This window comes from Raphanus sativus, chromosome 1 (genome assembly GCF_000801105.2).
Source record: "Raphanus sativus cultivar WK10039 chromosome 1, ASM80110v3, whole genome shotgun sequence".
Taxonomy (NCBI): Eukaryota; Viridiplantae; Streptophyta; class Magnoliopsida; order Brassicales; family Brassicaceae; genus Raphanus; species Raphanus sativus.
In genome coordinates, this window is record NC_079511.1 from 12,294,333 (window position 1) to 12,312,069 (window position 17,737).

General features: G+C 35.6%; 3 protein-coding genes across 3 annotated transcripts; 2 read left to right on the top strand and 1 right to left on the bottom strand.

The window, feature by feature from the left end:
- Positions 1–872: 872 nt before the first annotated feature.
- LOC108809990 (receptor-like protein kinase HSL1) lies at positions 873–4,487 on the top strand. Its single transcript, XM_018582123.2, has 2 exons — positions 873–3,703; positions 3,892–4,487. The coding sequence occupies exons 1-2, from the start codon at positions 1,108–1,110 to the stop codon at positions 4,284–4,286; spliced, it is 2,991 nt and encodes a 996-aa protein (XP_018437625.1). The 5' UTR covers positions 873–1,107; the 3' UTR covers positions 4,287–4,487.
- A 4,851-nt stretch (positions 4,488–9,338) lies between these two features.
- On the top strand, positions 9,339–11,345 carry LOC108829614 (NAC domain-containing protein 10). The gene is made up of 3 exons (XM_018603260.2): positions 9,339–9,752; positions 9,866–10,058; positions 10,466–11,345. The coding sequence occupies exons 1-3, from the start codon at positions 9,555–9,557 to the stop codon at positions 11,017–11,019; spliced, it is 945 nt and encodes a 314-aa protein (XP_018458762.1). The 5' UTR covers positions 9,339–9,554; the 3' UTR covers positions 11,020–11,345.
- A 2,213-nt stretch (positions 11,346–13,558) lies between these two features.
- On the bottom strand, positions 13,559–15,023 carry LOC108851702 (uncharacterized). Its single transcript, XM_018625165.2, has 2 exons — positions 14,085–15,023; positions 13,559–13,757 (listed from the first exon to the last, which is right to left on the bottom strand). The coding sequence occupies exon 1, from the start codon at positions 14,938–14,940 to the stop codon at positions 14,089–14,091; it is 852 nt and encodes a 283-aa protein (XP_018480667.1). The 5' UTR covers positions 14,941–15,023; the 3' UTR covers positions 13,559–13,757; positions 14,085–14,088.
- Between the last annotated feature and the right edge of the window lie 2,714 nt (positions 15,024–17,737).

The window sequence follows — 17,737 nt, forward strand, 5'->3', positions numbered from 1 at the left end:
TCTACCTATCTGGTTACTATGGAGACTATGGAAAAGTCGAAACACTTTAGTTTTCCAGAGAAAAGAGATTCATTGGAGAAGATTATTGCGATATGCAAAGGAGGATGCAAAAGAATGGAAACAGGTGGATAATAATGTAACTGAACAAATTGTAAGGCGAACTCGATATCAAACTTCTCAACAGCAGTACTGGAAAAGGCCTGGGATTGGATGGATAAAATGCAATACGGATGGTAGTTTCTACCCTCAAAGAAATCAATATTCGGCTGGCTGGATCTTAAGAGATGAAAATGGAGTATACAAAGGTTCTGCTCAAGCTCGAGGTAAACGAAATCATGATCCTTTGGAATGTGAGTTGCAGGCTATTTTAATGACTTTACAACACTGCTGGAGTCTGGGACATAGGAAGATTATTATAGAGAGTGATTGTCAAAAGGCAATTGACATTATTACAGATAAGAGACTTCACTTTGCATATTATAACTGGAAAAGAGATATTCTGGCATGGGGAAATCGATTTCTTGACATAAAGTTCCTGTGGACAAGTAGGAATGCAAACAAAGCAGCAGACTGCTTGGCAAAGAGATTGAAGGATGGAGAGAATTTTAATTTTCATTACTACGTTCCATTGTATTTGAACTCTTTGTTACATGCTGATCATATACATTCAGTTTAAATTAATAAAATTGAAGTTAAAAAAAAAAATAATCTATAAAGATTTTTGAACTAATAAAAACGAGAGAGTTGACAAAAAAAAACGAGAGAAAAGAATTTGGAAAATAATAAAGTACAGTATAAATGATGAATGTTCCCATAAGACTATAGATATCATTATTTACAACATTCTCTTTTACGATCAGTAATAAATTTTAAAACAGACAATAGTTATAATTTACGTTGAAAAACTGGACATACATATTAGTAATAACTGCAGCCGAATTAAAAACATTTGTGTATAAACTCAATGATACTAGAAACAATAAGCATGTCAGCGGTCAAAAGCTTTCCAGACTTCTTATTATATTCTCACTTCCTTGAACACTCTCTCCATCTCTCTCATCCACTCTCTCATCTCATCGCCGTTCAGACAGAACCAAAAAAAAAAACATGCATCTTCTCTTTCTCTTCCTGACTCTCCCCACCGTTCTCTCCCTAAACCAAGAAGGCTTCATCCTCCAACAAGTCAAACACTCTCTCGACGACCCACTCTCCTCCCTCGCCTCCTGGAACCCCCAAGACGACTCGCCTTGCCGGTGGTCCGGCGTCTACTGCGGCGGAGATTTCACATCCGTCACTTCCATCGACCTCTCCGGCGCCAGACTCTCCGGACCTTTCCCCTCCGTCATCTGCCGCCTCTCCAAACTCTCGGACCTCTCCTTGTACGACAACGACATCAACTCCACGCTCCCCCTCGACATCGGAGCCTGCAAGAGTCTCCAGACCCTAGACCTCTCCCAGAACCTCCTCACCGGCGAGCTCCCCTACACGCTCTCAAATCTCCCCTTCCTCACCTCCCTCGACTTGACCGGAAACAACTTCTCCGGCGACATTCCGGCGAGTTTCGCCCGGTTCGAGAACCTCGAGGTCCTCTCCCTCGTCAACAATCTCCTCGACGGAACAATCCCTCCGTTCCTCGGAAACATCACGACGCTCAAGACGCTGAACTTATCCTACAACCCGTTTACTCCGGGTCGGATCCCGCCGGAGCTCGGGAACTTAACGAACCTCGAGATCCTCTGGCTCACGGAATGTAACTTACTCGGGGAGATACCCGACTCGCTGGGTCGACTCACTGCACTCGTTGACTTAGACCTCGCCCTCAACGACCTCGCGGGCCCCATCCCGAGTTCGTTAGCCGGGCTGGCGAGCGTCGTGCAGATCGAGCTCTACAACAACTCCCTCGCGGGAGAGATCCCGCGTGAGCTAGGGGAGCTGAAGTCTTTGAGGCTTTTCGACGCGTCGATGAACCGGTTAACCGGGTCTATACCGGACGAGCTCTGCCGCGTGGCGCTTGAGAGTTTGAACCTCTACGAGAACGACCTCGAAGGCGAGCTTCCGGCGAGCATCGCCTCGTCTCCCAACTTGTACGAGCTCATGGTCTTCGGAAACCGCCTCTCCGGCGAGTTGCCGAGAGAACTCGGCCGTAACTCGCCGTTGAAACGGCTCGATTTGTCGGATAACGGATTCTCCGGCGAGTTGCCGCCGGAGCTCTGCGGGAAAGGGGAGCTTGAGGAGCTTCTGGTTATCCGCAACTCCCTCTCGGGTCCTTTACCTGAGGGGCTTGGAGATTGTCGTAGCTTGACGCGTGTCCGGTTACCGTATAACCGGTTTTCCGGTCAGGTTCCCGCCGGTCTCTGGGGGTTGCCTCACGTTAACTTGCTTGAGCTCACGAACAACTCCTTCTCCGGTGAAGTTTCGAAGAGTATCGGAGGCGCGTCGAATCTCTCGCTGTTGATACTTACCAACAACGAGTTCACCGGATCTCTGCCCGAGGAGATTGGGTCTTTGGACAACCTTAATCAGTTGTCGGCGAGTGGAAACAAGTTCAGTGGCTCGCTGCCTGATAGCTTGATGAATCTAGGTGAGTTGGGTACTCTTGATCTTCACGGTAACCGGTTTACTGGGGAGTTGTCTCCTAAAATCAAGTCGTGGAAGAAGCTAAACGAGTTGAACTTAGCCGGTAACCGGTTCTCCGGTCAAATCCCGGTCGAAATCGGGAATTTGTCAGTCTTGAACTATCTTGATCTTTCCGGTAACCTTTTCTCCGGAAACATCCCGGTTTCATTGCAGAGTTTGAAGCTAAACCAGCTGAATCTGTCGTATAACCGGTTAACCGGTGACCTACCGCCTTCTTTAGCCAAGGAGATGTACAAGAAGAGCTTCCTCGGGAACCCGGGACTGTGCGGGGACATAAAGGGACTATGTGGCTCTGAGGATGAAGCTAAGAACAGAGGCTACGTATGGCTTCTCAGATCGATTTTCGTACTTGCGGTTATGGTGTTTGTTGGGGGACTTGCTTGGTTCTACTTCAAGTACAAGACTTTCAAGAAAGCAAGAGCTGTGGAGAGATCAAAGTGGACGCTTATGTCGTTCCACAAACTCGGATTCAGCGAGCACGAGATTCTCGAAAGCTTGGATGAAGACAATGTGATTGGAGCTGGAGCTTCGGGTAAAGTCTACAAGGTTGTACTCACAAACGGAGAAACCGTTGCGGTTAAACGTTTATGGACAGGAGGATCAGTTAATAAAGAAACAGGAGACACTGATCTAGAGAAAGGCGAGAGACGACGTGGAGTCAAAGACGAGGCCTTTGAGGCTGAAGTCGAGACATTGGGTAAGATCAGGCATAAGAACATTGTGAAGCTATGGTGTTGCTGCACCACGAGAGATTGCAAGCTATTGGTTTATGAGTACATGCCTAACGGTAGCTTGGGAGATTTGATTCACAGCAGCAAAGGAGGAACGTTGGGATGGCCAACGAGGTTTAAGATCATCTTAGACGCGGCCGAGGGGCTTTCGTATCTTCACCATGATTGTGTGCCTCCAATTGTGCATAGAGATGTTAAGTCCAACAACATTTTGATCGATGGAGACTATGGTGCAAGAGTTGCTGATTTTGGAGTGGCTAAAGTCGTTGACTTGACCGGAAAAGCTCCCAAGTCCATGTCAGGGATCGCTGGCTCATGCGGTTATATTGCACCAGGTTAGACTAACTTTATTGTGGTTGATTAATTAGTAGTACATGTTGCATGAATAGTAGTTGAGAGACTTAAATGTGCATTCACTGTCCATTGAGACATGTCTGAATCATGGATGGCTCCACAACGTTCACACTTGTTTATTAATGGATTTGTAAGATTTTTAATCTTGTTTGTTTCAAACTACTTGCAGAATACGCATACACGCTCCGTGTGAATGAGAAGAGTGACATCTACAGTTTCGGGGTAGTGATACTTGAGATAGTGACTAGGAAACGCCCGGTTGCTCCGGAACTGGGGGAGAAAGATTTGGTGAAATGGGTCTGCTCGACATTGGACCAGAAAGGCGTGGAGCATGTGATAGACCCGAAACTTGACTCTTGTTTCAAAGAAGAGATAAGCAAAATCCTCAACATTGGGCTTCTCTGCACGAGTCCTTTGCCCATAAACCGACCTTCCATGAGACGTGTGGTTAAGATGTTGCAAGAAATTGGCGGTGGAGACGACGTGAGCCATAACAAGACTAAGGATGGAAAGTTAACACCTTACTACAATGAAGATGCCTCAGACCAGGGAAGTGTAGCTTGAGACACAACCAAGTTTACTTTTTGTTTTTTCCCCAAAACCACTCAAATTTTTGGTGCTTGAAGCTGTGAATGAGGGCATTTAATCAAGATTCTCCTCCCATTTTTATTTGTAAGGGTTTTGGTGTAGAAGAGGGTATCAGTGAATGTTACGTTTTATCATATAGATATATAAAATGTTCCTAAATCAGGAATTTGTGTTTCAGCTTCCACTGTAAAGCTATTAGCAGTGACTCTGGTTTGTAAGCGTTTTTTTTCTTTTTCTTTTACTGCGTAAATGCAAATGAAAATGCCAGCTTCTGGTGTTAACATGCATTTAAAATAGTTTCCATTTATGGGTACACAGGTTCTAGGTTCTTGAAGGAACATGTCTGATGTATCCATCTTTAAAGCGTGGGCTCTCTCATTTTTAGTGAACTATTGGAGGCTCGTGTGTGTTAACAGTACGTGACTGTAGATTCACATGGGTCTTAAATTTCTCGAACTTTTTCAAATTTCAGATTCTGTTATTTATATTTCCTTTACTTACTCTTCGTACATAGGCATCAGAGGTAATAAGATCTGGCTTATAAGATGACTGATTGGTTTGATGTTTTGGTATCCCAATAATATATAAATACAAACAACATAGCGTTTACGAATCACTTTCTTCAAAAACAAATGTAAAACAAATATTGATGTTCGTCTCTTTAAGCGCGATGACTTTATCTTCCACAAGTATATTTCCATATACAAGGTGTAGTTTAGACTATTAAAAAGTAGTTAAGTCATCTAAATCAAAAGAAGGTCGTTAGGGACGTTTAACTTCCTAACTGCAATGAGTATTCTTAATGATGACTTTTTCTGTTAAAAGGTAACTTCTATTGTCGAGTACAAAACAAACCAAGAACATTGACATCTTACCATTACATGTGCTTTATCTAAGTGGAGAAGTTACCTACTTACGTACACAAATGTAATCTAAAACTACATAAATTGTTAAGTAAAGAATTTAAAATCAGCTGTTGTTGGGTGAGGTAATTAGAAGTGGATAATAGGCATTGAAGTCCACATTGGTAGAGAGTATCATTCAATAAGGGACACTGACACCTCGCCTTCATCTTTGCCTTGTCTCTCTGTCTCTTTCACTCGCTTCCCTTTCTAAATCATTTCTCATTTTTGTTTTCTTTCTCTCTCTCTTCTGCATTTTCTTTTTGTTATTTGTCTGCTGCATGATGAAATTCAATTATAGATTTCTACATCATTTGTGTTTTTACAAGTATCAGTCTTTCATTTTATCCTTGTGAAATTTTATGTAACTAAACAACTTATTGTAACAAAGCTAGGCTACTTCTCTCATTCTAATAAATTTGATATTGTCTTTGCTACAGGTTGTCGAGTAAGAGAAAGGCATGTAGTTTGTGGAGATTTTAAATAATTTATAAGAAAAAAATATAAAAAAATGGAAAGCATAGTAGGGACCAGACTCCAAAAGATAAGGTAGGATTGCGAAATGATCACAGACATGAGTAATTGAGTATGGTGACCCACAGGCATACGGTACACACTCACACCTTGGGCCATTAGGCTTTTCAATGGGCCTATAGGATCCCACATGGTTATTTTTCTACATTTTAACATTTCTTACGCATCAACTATAACTAGTCAAAGGCCCGGTACAAAAGTAATGGAGGTTTTAGCATATTGGTTAAAATGAGGTTTGGGCAAGCGTCTCTTTTTCGGTTCGGGTTTTGATTAAATATCCGAACGGGTTCAAAATTTCGGTATTTAAAGAACCGAAACCGAACCCGATCCGAACCGAAATATTTTGGGTACCCGAATGTATCCGAAATAAATTTATATACTTAAATATATACATTATTTTTATATATAATGTATATTAAAAATATTAAAAATATATAAGATACCTTTAAGTTTTCCAAAATACTCGAAAAATATATGCAAATAGTCAAAAGTAAATGTTTAAAATAGCTAAAGTATACTGAAAACATCAAAATAGTTAAATATCTATTGCTTCTTTATCCAAATATTCAAAGAAAACTAATTTATATGTTAAATTAAGGTATTTTGACATATATGTTATGAAAATTTATATGTAATATATTATCTTTCTTATAGATTTTGAAAATTTAAAGTATATAATGAATTTTGAAAATTTAAAAACATTTTAAATGGGTTATTCGAACCCGAACCGAACCCGCAAAGATCCGAACCGAACCCGAACCGAAATTTAGAAATATCCGAATGGGGCTGAAATCTTTGACCCCGAAAACCCGAAACCCGAATGGACTGAACCGAAACCCGAATGGGTACCCGAACGCCCAGTCCTACGTAGGGGATTATTGGAACATGAATTTTTGTGGACTTTGATGATTCTAATAATTGAAAGGATTTTACAAATTAACTAGATTTAATAAATTTTACACATAGATTTCATAATTTGTGTATAAAATTCTATTGATTGTTAAACTGTTAAGGTAAGAAATTAATGGTGGTAGGAAAAAGTGAAAAAGAATCATTTCAATCATTAAAGAGGCAAAATGCTTATATCTCTTTAATATATAAATAATAAATAATAAATCATAAATATTTTTTTTATAATTTTGAAATATATTTTTTAAAATTTTAAATTTTTATATAAAAGGTTTCGATTTTTTTTTCAAATTGTTTTTTTCTCAATTCTTTTTAAAATATTAAATACGGTTTAATAAAACTATTTTTTTTACTTCTGTTAATTTTTAATAGTTATTTTCTATTCTTTTAAATTGTGATTTGTATTATGTTAAAGTTATGATTTGTATTATTTCATTCTTCAATTTTATATGTTTTTGTATGTGAGTGTACTTTATTACATTGATTTCAAAAATCTTATGGCTATAGATGATATTGTCAAAGTTTAGTTTTATGAATTAAAACAAAGAAAATTTACATCCCAATAACAATAGATTTTAATAGAATCTCAAAATTAATAAAAACTAAAATTTTCCAATAACAAAAGATTTTGAGTGGAATTTAAAAGTCATTGCCCTAATAACAATAAATTCTATTTAGATTTTAAAAATTCAAAAACCAATAATAATGGAATCTTAAAATTTAATAACTTCTCTAAAATTCTTTTACCAATAACCCCCCCTAATCAGATAATTTCTTCACTTTCTTACAAATGAATCTCTTATAATATTCCCAAAACAAACATTTGTTTTCTCTCCATATATTTCAGCATTGTGTCTAACCGTTGGACATAAGATTGTTTAGAAGCTGAGTGGTCAGACGATTGAAGGAGCTAAAACATTAGAGTATATCCAGCATAATGTGGTCAAGTGATAAGGGATGAGTTCGAGATGCTAAGATATTTCAGATTCACTTATTATACAAAACAATATTACACTATTCATGAATACCAACACGAATATGAGTTCATATTTACGTTCATTTGTTTATCCAGAGAAAAAATATATATGTAGAGTGTACTTATCCTTAAAGATTAGTCTGGAATTTTTCATAGATCTAGAATATCCTGATTAAAAAAAAAAACATTAGAGTATATGATCAAGACGAAGAAATTCCCTTACGGCCACCAGATTTTGCATCCTTCATGAAGTCGAAGCTTGAAACTCTAAAGAAAAGACTATTTCGAAAAAGAATATGTAAAAGCTAAAAATAAATAAAATCTGAAGAAAGTTGAAAAATGAATAAAAAACAAAAACAAAAAAAAAACAGAAACAGAAAAAACAACCAAATTTCTCTTTCTTAAAAGTTTGGAGAAGAGAAGAAAGAAAAACGGAACAAAGAAAAAAAAAATTAAACCGGTAGTTTACTACTTTTGGTGTTTTTGATTTTATATATGTAAACTTTGCTACTCTGATACCAAACATTATATTTAATTATAAATTTTCAAGCAAGGCAAAAGAACTATATTTATGAAGTTTATAATAAAGCAAAAAGAAAAAAAAAGTTTATAATAAAGCGTTCCAGTAAGCTTATATATGTTGTTTCTTCTGTTTCGTTTCTTTTATTTTCATGTACTTTTCTCATCTGAGATTCTTAAGTTTCATGCCGAATAAGCTTTGCATTTTTTCAATATTTTACTCCTTAAACCATCTTTTATGGATGGTATAATACGGCCACTCTGAGGATTTATATATCTTACAAATTTAATTTAAAGTAAGAAATCAAGTATTTGGGATACCATAAACCAATAATGATTTTATCTATAACTTTTGGTGAGGTGTCTGCTGTCAAGAAGCAAACAATGAGAATTTTGGGTGTAGGTTACTTGCTAAACACGAGAGTTTGTTCTGTGCGTGAAGCTATGGTCTTGTTTCTGCTACACCAAGTAGGTCCAACATACAAGTAAAACTGTAAATAGTCTACAGGAGTCTAGAATCCAACATTTCTTTTTAACTTTAGATTACTTTATAAATGAATTCTACAATATACACACGTGCCAATATTGATCTTCTAAGGGCAACTTATAACGTTTAGCCATTGCATAATTCACAGGAGTTTGTTCTTGGATGGTTTTTCTTTTTATTTTAAAAGGATTAATCGTGTTATATTGTGGCGAATGGTATCTTTGTGAATACAAAATATAAAAACTGACAAAAACTAAAATAGTTAGAAAAAGAAAACAGGTTTCAATAACGACACTCCATCTCATTACCTTTCTTGTATGCGAAGATATTACTTTCTCTCTTTTGTACATGTTTGTGAACTATATACTCTGATTGTCATCACTATACCCTGATTGGATTTAAGATTTTCTTGCACAAGTTTTTTCTTCCTAATTGTAGCTGGATGACACATTTAATTGTTTTGCACCAATAGGCAAATAATACGTTAATTAAACTGTGGAAACTAGAAAAAGAAAAAAAAAAGGTCAACAATAGTCATTATCAAAATTTAGAAAATTGCATTTAATAATTATTTGTTGCAAACGTATATACATACACCATTAACAAACGTGACGTTCAAGCAACCTCTCCACATATTATTTTAAAAACCATTCTACTTAGTTTAATATGTTTAAATCTTTGGAGAAAAACTTAACAATCACTTGCCCCTCTTTCTATATCACCTCCTCATCTTTAGCTTCTCTCCCTCCCTCCCTCTCTCGACTTTATCTTTTGATAGTTCTGATTTTAATTAGGTTTAGATTTTGGTGGGTAATATATTGTAGAGAGAGAGAGAGAGAGAGAGAGAGAGAGAGAGAGAGAGAGAGAGAGAGAGAGAGAGAGAGAGAGAGAGAGAGAGAGAGAGGGATCAGTAAAAGATGAGCTGGTGTGATGGTTCAGATGAAAACTACGACCTCAATCTTGAAAGAGCATCCAACACTGATCATCCATCGATTCAACTCAAAGACCAATCTCAATCATGTGTTACGAGCCGTCCAGATTCAAAGACTATCGTTGAATCTCCCATCATGACTTGTTCTTCTTGTGGACATAAGATGCATCAACAAGACGACCAGGTTATGTATATAAACCATTGGTTCACCTCTAAAAAACTCCCTAGTCAATATAAATTATACATATATCCTATACTTTGGTTTGACACATATTAATGTAAATATATGAATTTAAGGTTGGCAGCATCAAAGATTTACCAAGTTTACCGGCTGGAGTCAAATTTGACCCGTCGGATAAAGAGATCCTTATGCATTTGGAGGCGAAGGTATCATCCGATAAGCGGAAGCTTCATCCGTTGATCGATGAATTTATACCGACACTTGAAGGAGAGAATGGAATTTGCTATACGCATCCTGAGAAACTTCCTGGTAAAACCCTCTCTTTGTAATATATCAAAATACATAACATATATAGTTGAAAGAATACTGATTAGAGAAAATTAAATTAATGCAATTAACTCGCCATATTCATTTATCAAGATTACAATTTACAAAAAGAAGTACTTTTGGGTTTACCCATTACCCATTTGTATTAGGGCTTTATTTTGTGGAAAAGAAAATTGCAGAAACAGATATTTTCTCAACGGTAATCTTTCTTATAGATTTTGATGATAATATTATTTTGTTGTGCTTCACTTATTAATTTATCTCAAAAACAAATGATCAAATCTAGTAAAGTAATGTGATTGGTGACAAGATATAACACAGTCTCCAATTTTGTTCTATTATTAAAGTGGTTAACATATGCTTAACTTATGTCAATCTTGTCCAAGTAGGAGTAAGCAAAGATGGGCAAGTACGACACTTTTTCCACCGCCCGTCAAAGGCTTACACGACGGGAACACGAAAGCGTAGAAAAGTGAGCACAGACGAGGAAGGCCACGAGACACGGTGGCACAAAACGGGAAAGACCCGACCCGTTTTGTCTCAGTCAGGAGAAGCTGGTTTCAAGAAGATCCTTGTGCTCTACACGAACTACGGTCGCCAGAAGAAGCCCGAAAAGACGAACTGGGTGATGCATCAGTATCACTTAGGCCATAGTGAGGACGAAAAAGACGGCGAACCAGTCCTCTCTAAAGTCTTCTACCAAACACAGCCTAGGCAATGTGGAGGATCGACCGAAACTAAACCTAAGAATCTCGTAAACCTAAACCGGTTCAGTTATGAAAATCTTCAGGCCGGTTTTGGGTATGAGCATGGAGGGAAAAGTGAAGAGACGGCGCAGGTGATTCGAGAGTTGGTGGTTCGTGAAGGCGATGGGTCATGTTCGTTTCTTAGCTTTACTTGTGATGCAAGTAAGGGTAAAGAAAGCTTCATGAAGAATCAATGAAACATATAATATACAAATGCAGGTGCTTTGTGGAGTGAAGATGAGGAAAAGAATGATGTGACTGAGAGAGAACAGATTCTTTGTGTGTAGGTGTTGGGTAACTATCATAGTAAATTATCTTAAAGCTTTTAAGAGATCTAGGTTTAACTTTTTCTATGGGATTAAATTGGGGAAGCAACTTTAACCTCGAGATATAACTGATCTTTGTTCTTTTTTTTTCAAATAAAATCTGTGGAAAATATTGTAATAGATCTTTTTTTTTGTAACAAAATTAAGGTATGATCGGATATAAAGGGGGTAATAATAGATATAAAAGTTGAAAGCCTGATCTCTGGTTTAATTAATGTATTTTCTATTAGTAAGCACCATGTTACGTTATCATATGCAGATTCAAATCCTATCTGTTGCAGTACTTTAATTCTTTGTAAAGAAAAAGCTAGAGGGAATTGAGAAACCCAGTAAAGTGAACCCGGGTTCAAATCCCACCGGCCACACGGATATGAATTATTGCTTTCGACTCATTTGAATGTCTAGGAGAGGGTCTATCCGTGGGCTGTACCTCCATCCGGGGATTAGGTTTGTGTCATCATTGACCCGGGTTTAACTCTTTTCGTTTACAAAAAAAAAAAAAAAAGCTAGAGGATTCTTTCATCAGTTCATGTATTATACAAGAAACAGAAGAGTTTCTATAGTAAATAAGGTAATCCAGCACGACATGCTGACTTCTTAAATTGTTTTACGTAATTTATTTTTAGATATACGTAACTATTAAAATGATAGTTTATGATTTCTTTCATCAAAACATATCTCCCACTTCAGTGTTTTTTATTAACTAATTTGTCAGCTAAAGTTGCCGTAGTTATTTATTATCTTGCGACTGTAAATAACCTTAGTCGTTGGCAAATAAAAAACCCTAATCAAAAATATCACTGACTTAAGCTTTATAGTTATGTTGATTTATTTTTCTTGAATTTGAAAATTTTATCTTCTGTGCAAATAACCAGAACTAGATGTTTTTCTGCACCATATGAGGTAATTAAAACTTTAAATTGAAATTATGTATAAAATAATATTCTAAATTTATTATTTTCTTATCAGGTTTTAATCTAAATTTTGATTTAATTGAATATTTAACTAAGATAAAATAAAATTATTTATTTTAAATCATATTTAAGAAAAGAATAGGTATGTATATATTTAAAATTATAATCGAAGATAGATTTTTCTCTATTTCTTTTGGATAAAACATATTAAATCAACTTGTATAAATTAATTAAAAATTATATAAAAATGGTATTATGATACTATACTATATTTATTAAACAAGTAGAATAGAACAATTGGTTCTTAGTAATAACATAACTAAAATATACTCTTCATGTTTTTAAAAGATAGATTTTTAGTGTTTTCACATATATTAAGAAAACGCATTAAATCACTCTAATAAATGTATCGTTTTCTGTAGTTTTCAATTTTCAACAGCTTTTAACCAATAGTAATCCAATAAAACCATTTTTTTTAATTTTGCATTTTTTCATAGAAAACATAAAATATACATCTTTTTGAAACAAAATATTTTTCCAAAACATGAATCTTTTAGGAACGGAGAGAATTATACATATTGCGTTGCGCGTGAAACTGTTTTATCTATAACGGAATTATGATACTGTACTATATTTATTAAACAAGTAGAATAAAACAATTGATTCTTAGTAATAACATAACTAAAATATAATACATATTGTGTTGCATTTCTATTCTATAGGTTAATTATAGAATACAACAACAAATAGTAAAGTGTGTTTTTGTTGATCATTTTTAGTAATTGACAGCAGCAAAAGAAAATATGTATTTGTAAGCAGCGGAAAAGGAGACGTTGTTGTTGGTATATAAGGTAGCAATGAATAAAAAAACCGTGGAAGAAGACAAAAAATCACCATAGAGATGAAGGAGAAAAATAAATGATGGGAGGAGATGATGAGATAACAGTTGGAGATGTTGGAGGAATGAGAGAGGGAGGGAAGGAATGAGAGAGGGAGGGAGAGAGATCTAGACAAATATAATATATAAGGGTATGTCCACTTCTTTAAGATGTAGAGTTCAACCATTTAGAAAATACAAATACATCAACACTAAAACCATACAGAACAAGTACATCATGGTTAAAAGTTGAGAATGCTTTAACTGTATATTGCTTGCTACAATACACATGCATCTCTTAGTGATGTGGGAGCAAAAATAGAGTTTGTCAGTTACGTTAACTTCCATCAAAATGACATAAACCACACATGACAAGTCTGGGGAAGGAGAAGTGATAGGACAATCGTAGAACTGTCTATAATATACAAACAATAGAATGGAAAGAGAGGAGTGAGGGAAGAATTTTTTTTTATAAATATGTGTTATTCTATACAAATAATATAGCATAAAAAGATATTTGTATTAATAAGATATGGGAGCAAAAAATAAGATATTTGTATTAATAACAATTTTCTGTTTTGAAAGAAATTTATTTTCAGAAAATTTAAATTGCAGTATATGTAAAAAATTATTCGATATTTTTATTTCGCTAAATTATATTAATATATAAAATATAGTGCAAATAAAATGAGAGGGGAGCAGCAGCTTCTGTATGTGTGACAAGTTTTAGACAAAACAGCATAACCAAAGATAGATGAGAGCGAAAGAAGTAGGATGAAGCATCAAAAGCAGAGCGGAGCAGCAGCTTCTGTATGTCCCTGTTACAAAGCCATAAAACTTGTATAAATCAGAATCATTAAATGACAGAGATCATATAAAACGTTACACAAGCAATCCCTAAAGTCTAAAGTCATATAAACACACAATCATAAGTGCAGATACTTGAACAAGGGTCTTTGACCCTTGTTCAAAAAAAAAAAAAAAAATAATAATCAATGAAGCTCAAGCAAATTGAGCAGGAACAAGTGCAGATACTTGAAGTCTATATATTTCAACGCATCAGCTATGAAACTCATTAACGGGAGAAACAGTAACTATGATGCAATAAGGAGCAGTCTAAAAGAAAGAAAGCGTAAGATACGTACCAATTCAGTCATCAGGTCCATCAGTCTTTCCAGAACCAAAAGGGTCATGATTGGGACCCAACTCTTGTCCCATATGGCGCTGCACAAGCCTGGAAAGATCAGACATGACCTTAGCCTCACGCTTGGCCTTCTCCTCATAGTTAAACATAGCCAGCGCCCGTTTGTCCTCAGCACTATAAACCTGGTTCTCCTTTCTGATACGAATGGCATTCATCCTTTGATGCCTACTCCCACTCATGACGTACCCAAGATCCTCAAACCTCTGAATCTCATCAGCGTTAAGACCAACTTCTCCTCTACGTGGGATACGTTTCCCTTGCTGCACATACTGTGCTATAGCGTCTCCTTCACCAGGTCTTAAATCACGACCGTGGTAGTTTCTGATGTGTCCTCCAGGTTTAGGCAAAGGCATTGGACCCACCACAGCATCTTCTTCTTCATCTTCAGGAGCTAAAGCTTTCTTGTTCGATTCCTCTTGATCAAGCTGAGGTTCCTTGACCTTTTCTTCAAGTTTTGCCTTGAGAGAACCATCATCAGAATCGGTGTATCTCCTCTTCCTTGTATCTCCTCCTCGCCTCTTTCTACTACTACTTTTCATCTTCTTCTTACTTCTTCTTCTTCTGCTATCTTCCTCATCAAATCCATGCTTATTCCGCCTCTTGATCTTTGACTTGTTGTGTTGTTCATCACCACTAATCTCATATTCATCGCTGCTCTCATCAGAATCAGTGTATCTTGTCTTCTTCCGTCTCCTATCTTTCTCATCCGATTCCGATGACGAATCCCATCCTCTACGCCGACCTTGATTCGCCTGCCCTTGATTCTCCGTGATCCGGCTCCGAGGCGGAGGCGACATCTTGTGATATGATAAGTTAGGGCTTGTCGAGGAACGGGATAAGATATTAGAGAGAAAAAGATTGATAATTTGTTAATCAACTCATAAAACGACAACGTTTCTTCTCTTATTATTTATGAAGGCTGACTCTAAACCTCCTTCTAAGAGGGAGTCTCTTCCCATTTGTTTTACAACTTCAAATTTTTTTAATCACAATAGAGCCTTAGACCATGTTTATCCGGGTATGTTGGACAGTATCCTAAGGAAAGAGAGAGTGAGGAGGCCCACCAGATTGTCAAAACCCAAGCTAAACGTCGTCTGAGGAAGAAACGAAACCTGTTGAGTTTTCTCTTGAATGTGGGCCCCACTAAAAAGTGGCGGCCAACAATTGGTTTAATTTTTTTTTTTTTTTTTTTACAAAAATCAGGTAAAAATGAAAAAGAAAAAAAAAAGAAAAAGAAAGAACCCCCATTTGGGGTTCAGCGATAAACATGTTCTTAGAGAATCATTAACCCAGCAACCCTTTTGGGTTGCTTATTTTTTTTATTTTGTTTTTAGTTTTGTTTTATCTGAATTTAAAAAAAAAATTAAAAAAGGAACCAATCGCGTGCCGTCACACATCGGTAAGGTCCGCAAACAGTTGAAACAATCCACGTTTCAGGCCGCTTAAACAAGCGTTTCTTTTTCTTTTTCTTTTTTCTTCTTCTTCTTCTCTTTGTCTTTCCTGCTTTTTTAATTACAAAAATAATAAGCATCCCCATTAACAACAGCGTTAATAGTGCTTTTATAGGTTTATTTGTTAAATAACAAAAAAAAACAAATTTTTTTTTATAGAAATAGTAGAAAGATATAAGAAGAGAAAGGGGGAGAGAGAATATGTTTTTGGTTACTTAGTCAATTTTTAATTAATATCACTGAATGCAATTTCTCTTATATTTTTATCAGACTATGATGATCGAATTAAAATTTAATTTTTTTCAATTTTTTCCTATAATTCATATATATATATATATATAAGTAAATTATGACCGCTGGAATTGTATAGTTGGACCCGTTTAGACTATTCTACTACAAATATGATAGTATAACTCTTATATAAATTATAGTTTTTATGGTACATGTTATAATTTAGCATACTATCACTTGATATAACATAACCTTCTCTTTCTCCTTTTTCCTCCTCATTCTCTCTAGTTTTCTTCTGATCTCGATCTCTGGCGGTGTTCGTCGGCTTCGGTGGCTTTCTTAGCACCGGAGCCGGTCTCTCATTTGATTCTCTCTTTTGGCGTTCTTGGGATAGATCTCATCGATTGTCCCCTCTTCTCAAAACTCTTTTGGATTAGTGTTCTGTTTTACTTTGAGATTTTGGTTGATTGCTCTGCATGTTGGTCTCGAGTCCTCTTTGTTGCTTCTCTGGTTCGATCTTCTGCTTTGCTTGGTTCTTTCTGAGCTGTGGAATCTGGAGTTGCGTATTCGCTCCTTGTCATCAACTATTCGGTCTGATCGAGATCGTTCATTTCGTCAAGCTTCCTTGTGGTGGTTCATGACGGTGAAATACCGTTTCCACACCTTCCAGTTCTCTTGCCGGTTCATGAAGCTTTGGTTCTTATCTGGCTGTGCTATTCACTATAGGAGGAATCTTTTGTCGGTGGACTTTTCAAGACTTGGATCCATCGTATCATTACTCTCAAAGATTCTCTTGATGACCACATGCAAAGCTCCATAATTTCTAAGTCTTATTAGAATTATCGGTTTGTTCATTAAGGGTTCTTGTATCAAAGGTTGTCTGTTTGGTTATGTTTAATCTTTATTTCCCATCTATGGGCTGATGTTTTCGGGGACTGAGGTGTAGTCCGCCGGCTCTTGACCGCCGGAATTACTGTAATTGCCGGTCTGTAATATTGCTTGTTTTAATATATATATTTTCAGTGTGAAAAAGGTTATAATTTAGCATACTATATATATAATTTATAGTTTGTATTGCAATATATTTTTGACAAACTTAAAAATTCAGTATATTTTATATTTTGAAATAAATATTTAAATTGTATTCATAAATTTATGATTGGAAAGTTAATAACAAACAGTAATCAAATTCAGATATATTTACAAGAAACAAAAACACAAAATTACAAACCAACACTCTATCCGTGTTTAAAATGTGGGTCAAGATTTAGAATAGATAAATATGATTATAAAAAAACAGATATACATGCATATGAATATAAAAAAACGAGTGTATGCCGAATCAATTTTTAAATTGTTATTATTTTTATAAAATTGATAAAATAATTTTTGTTTAAGATTTATAAACAAATATAATTATAAATATAAATATGATTATAAAGAAAACACAAATATAAAAATTAATTTTCTAAAATATATATATATATATATCCATCCTTTCAAATAGCGGATTATAATCTCGTTAATTATTAAGGCAGACTCTAAAACCTATTTCTCAGAGGGATTCTCTCTTCCGATTCTTTACAACTCCCGCTAATTTTTTAATCACAATAGAACTTTCTCTTATTATAGACTACGACGATCGAATAAAAAATGAAATTAGGGATGACTACATGGTACTACTATGTATAATTGGGATGACTAGGATTATAAAGTATTACTATATGTATTTCGAACGAGTAGTGTTTTTAAAGAAAAAAATATATTTTATAAGGTGAATAATTTTCAAAGAATATTTTATTAGAAGTAAAATTTATATTTTTTTTTTTTTGAAAAAAAAGTAAAATTTATATTTGAGCATGCAAAATATTTTTTTTCCTACCAAATTGATTTGATTTTCGAGTTTCTGGTG

What these genes read in the sequence shown, in the direction of transcription:
- LOC108809990 (XM_018582123.2), top strand. Translation starts at nt 1,108, where the DNA reads ATGCATCTTCTCTTTCTCTTCCTGACTCTCCCCACCGTTCTCTCCCTA. An exon ending in ATGCGGTTATATTGCACCAG is followed by an intron (nt 3,704 to 3,891) that starts GTTAGACTAACT and finishes AACTACTTGCAG; the next exon opens with AATACGCATACACGCTCCGT.
- LOC108851702 (XM_018625165.2), bottom strand. Translation starts at nt 14,940, where the DNA reads ATGTCGCCTCCGCCTCGGAGCCGGATCACGGAGAATCAAGGGCAGGCG.
- LOC108829614 (XM_018603260.2), top strand. Translation starts at nt 9,555, where the DNA reads ATGAGCTGGTGTGATGGTTCAGATGAAAACTACGACCTCAATCTTGAA. An exon ending in TGCATCAACAAGACGACCAG is followed by an intron (nt 9,753 to 9,865) that starts GTTATGTATATA and finishes TATGAATTTAAG; the next exon opens with GTTGGCAGCATCAAAGATTT. An exon ending in GCATCCTGAGAAACTTCCTG is followed by an intron (nt 10,059 to 10,465) that starts GTAAAACCCTCT and finishes TTGTCCAAGTAG; the next exon opens with GAGTAAGCAAAGATGGGCAA.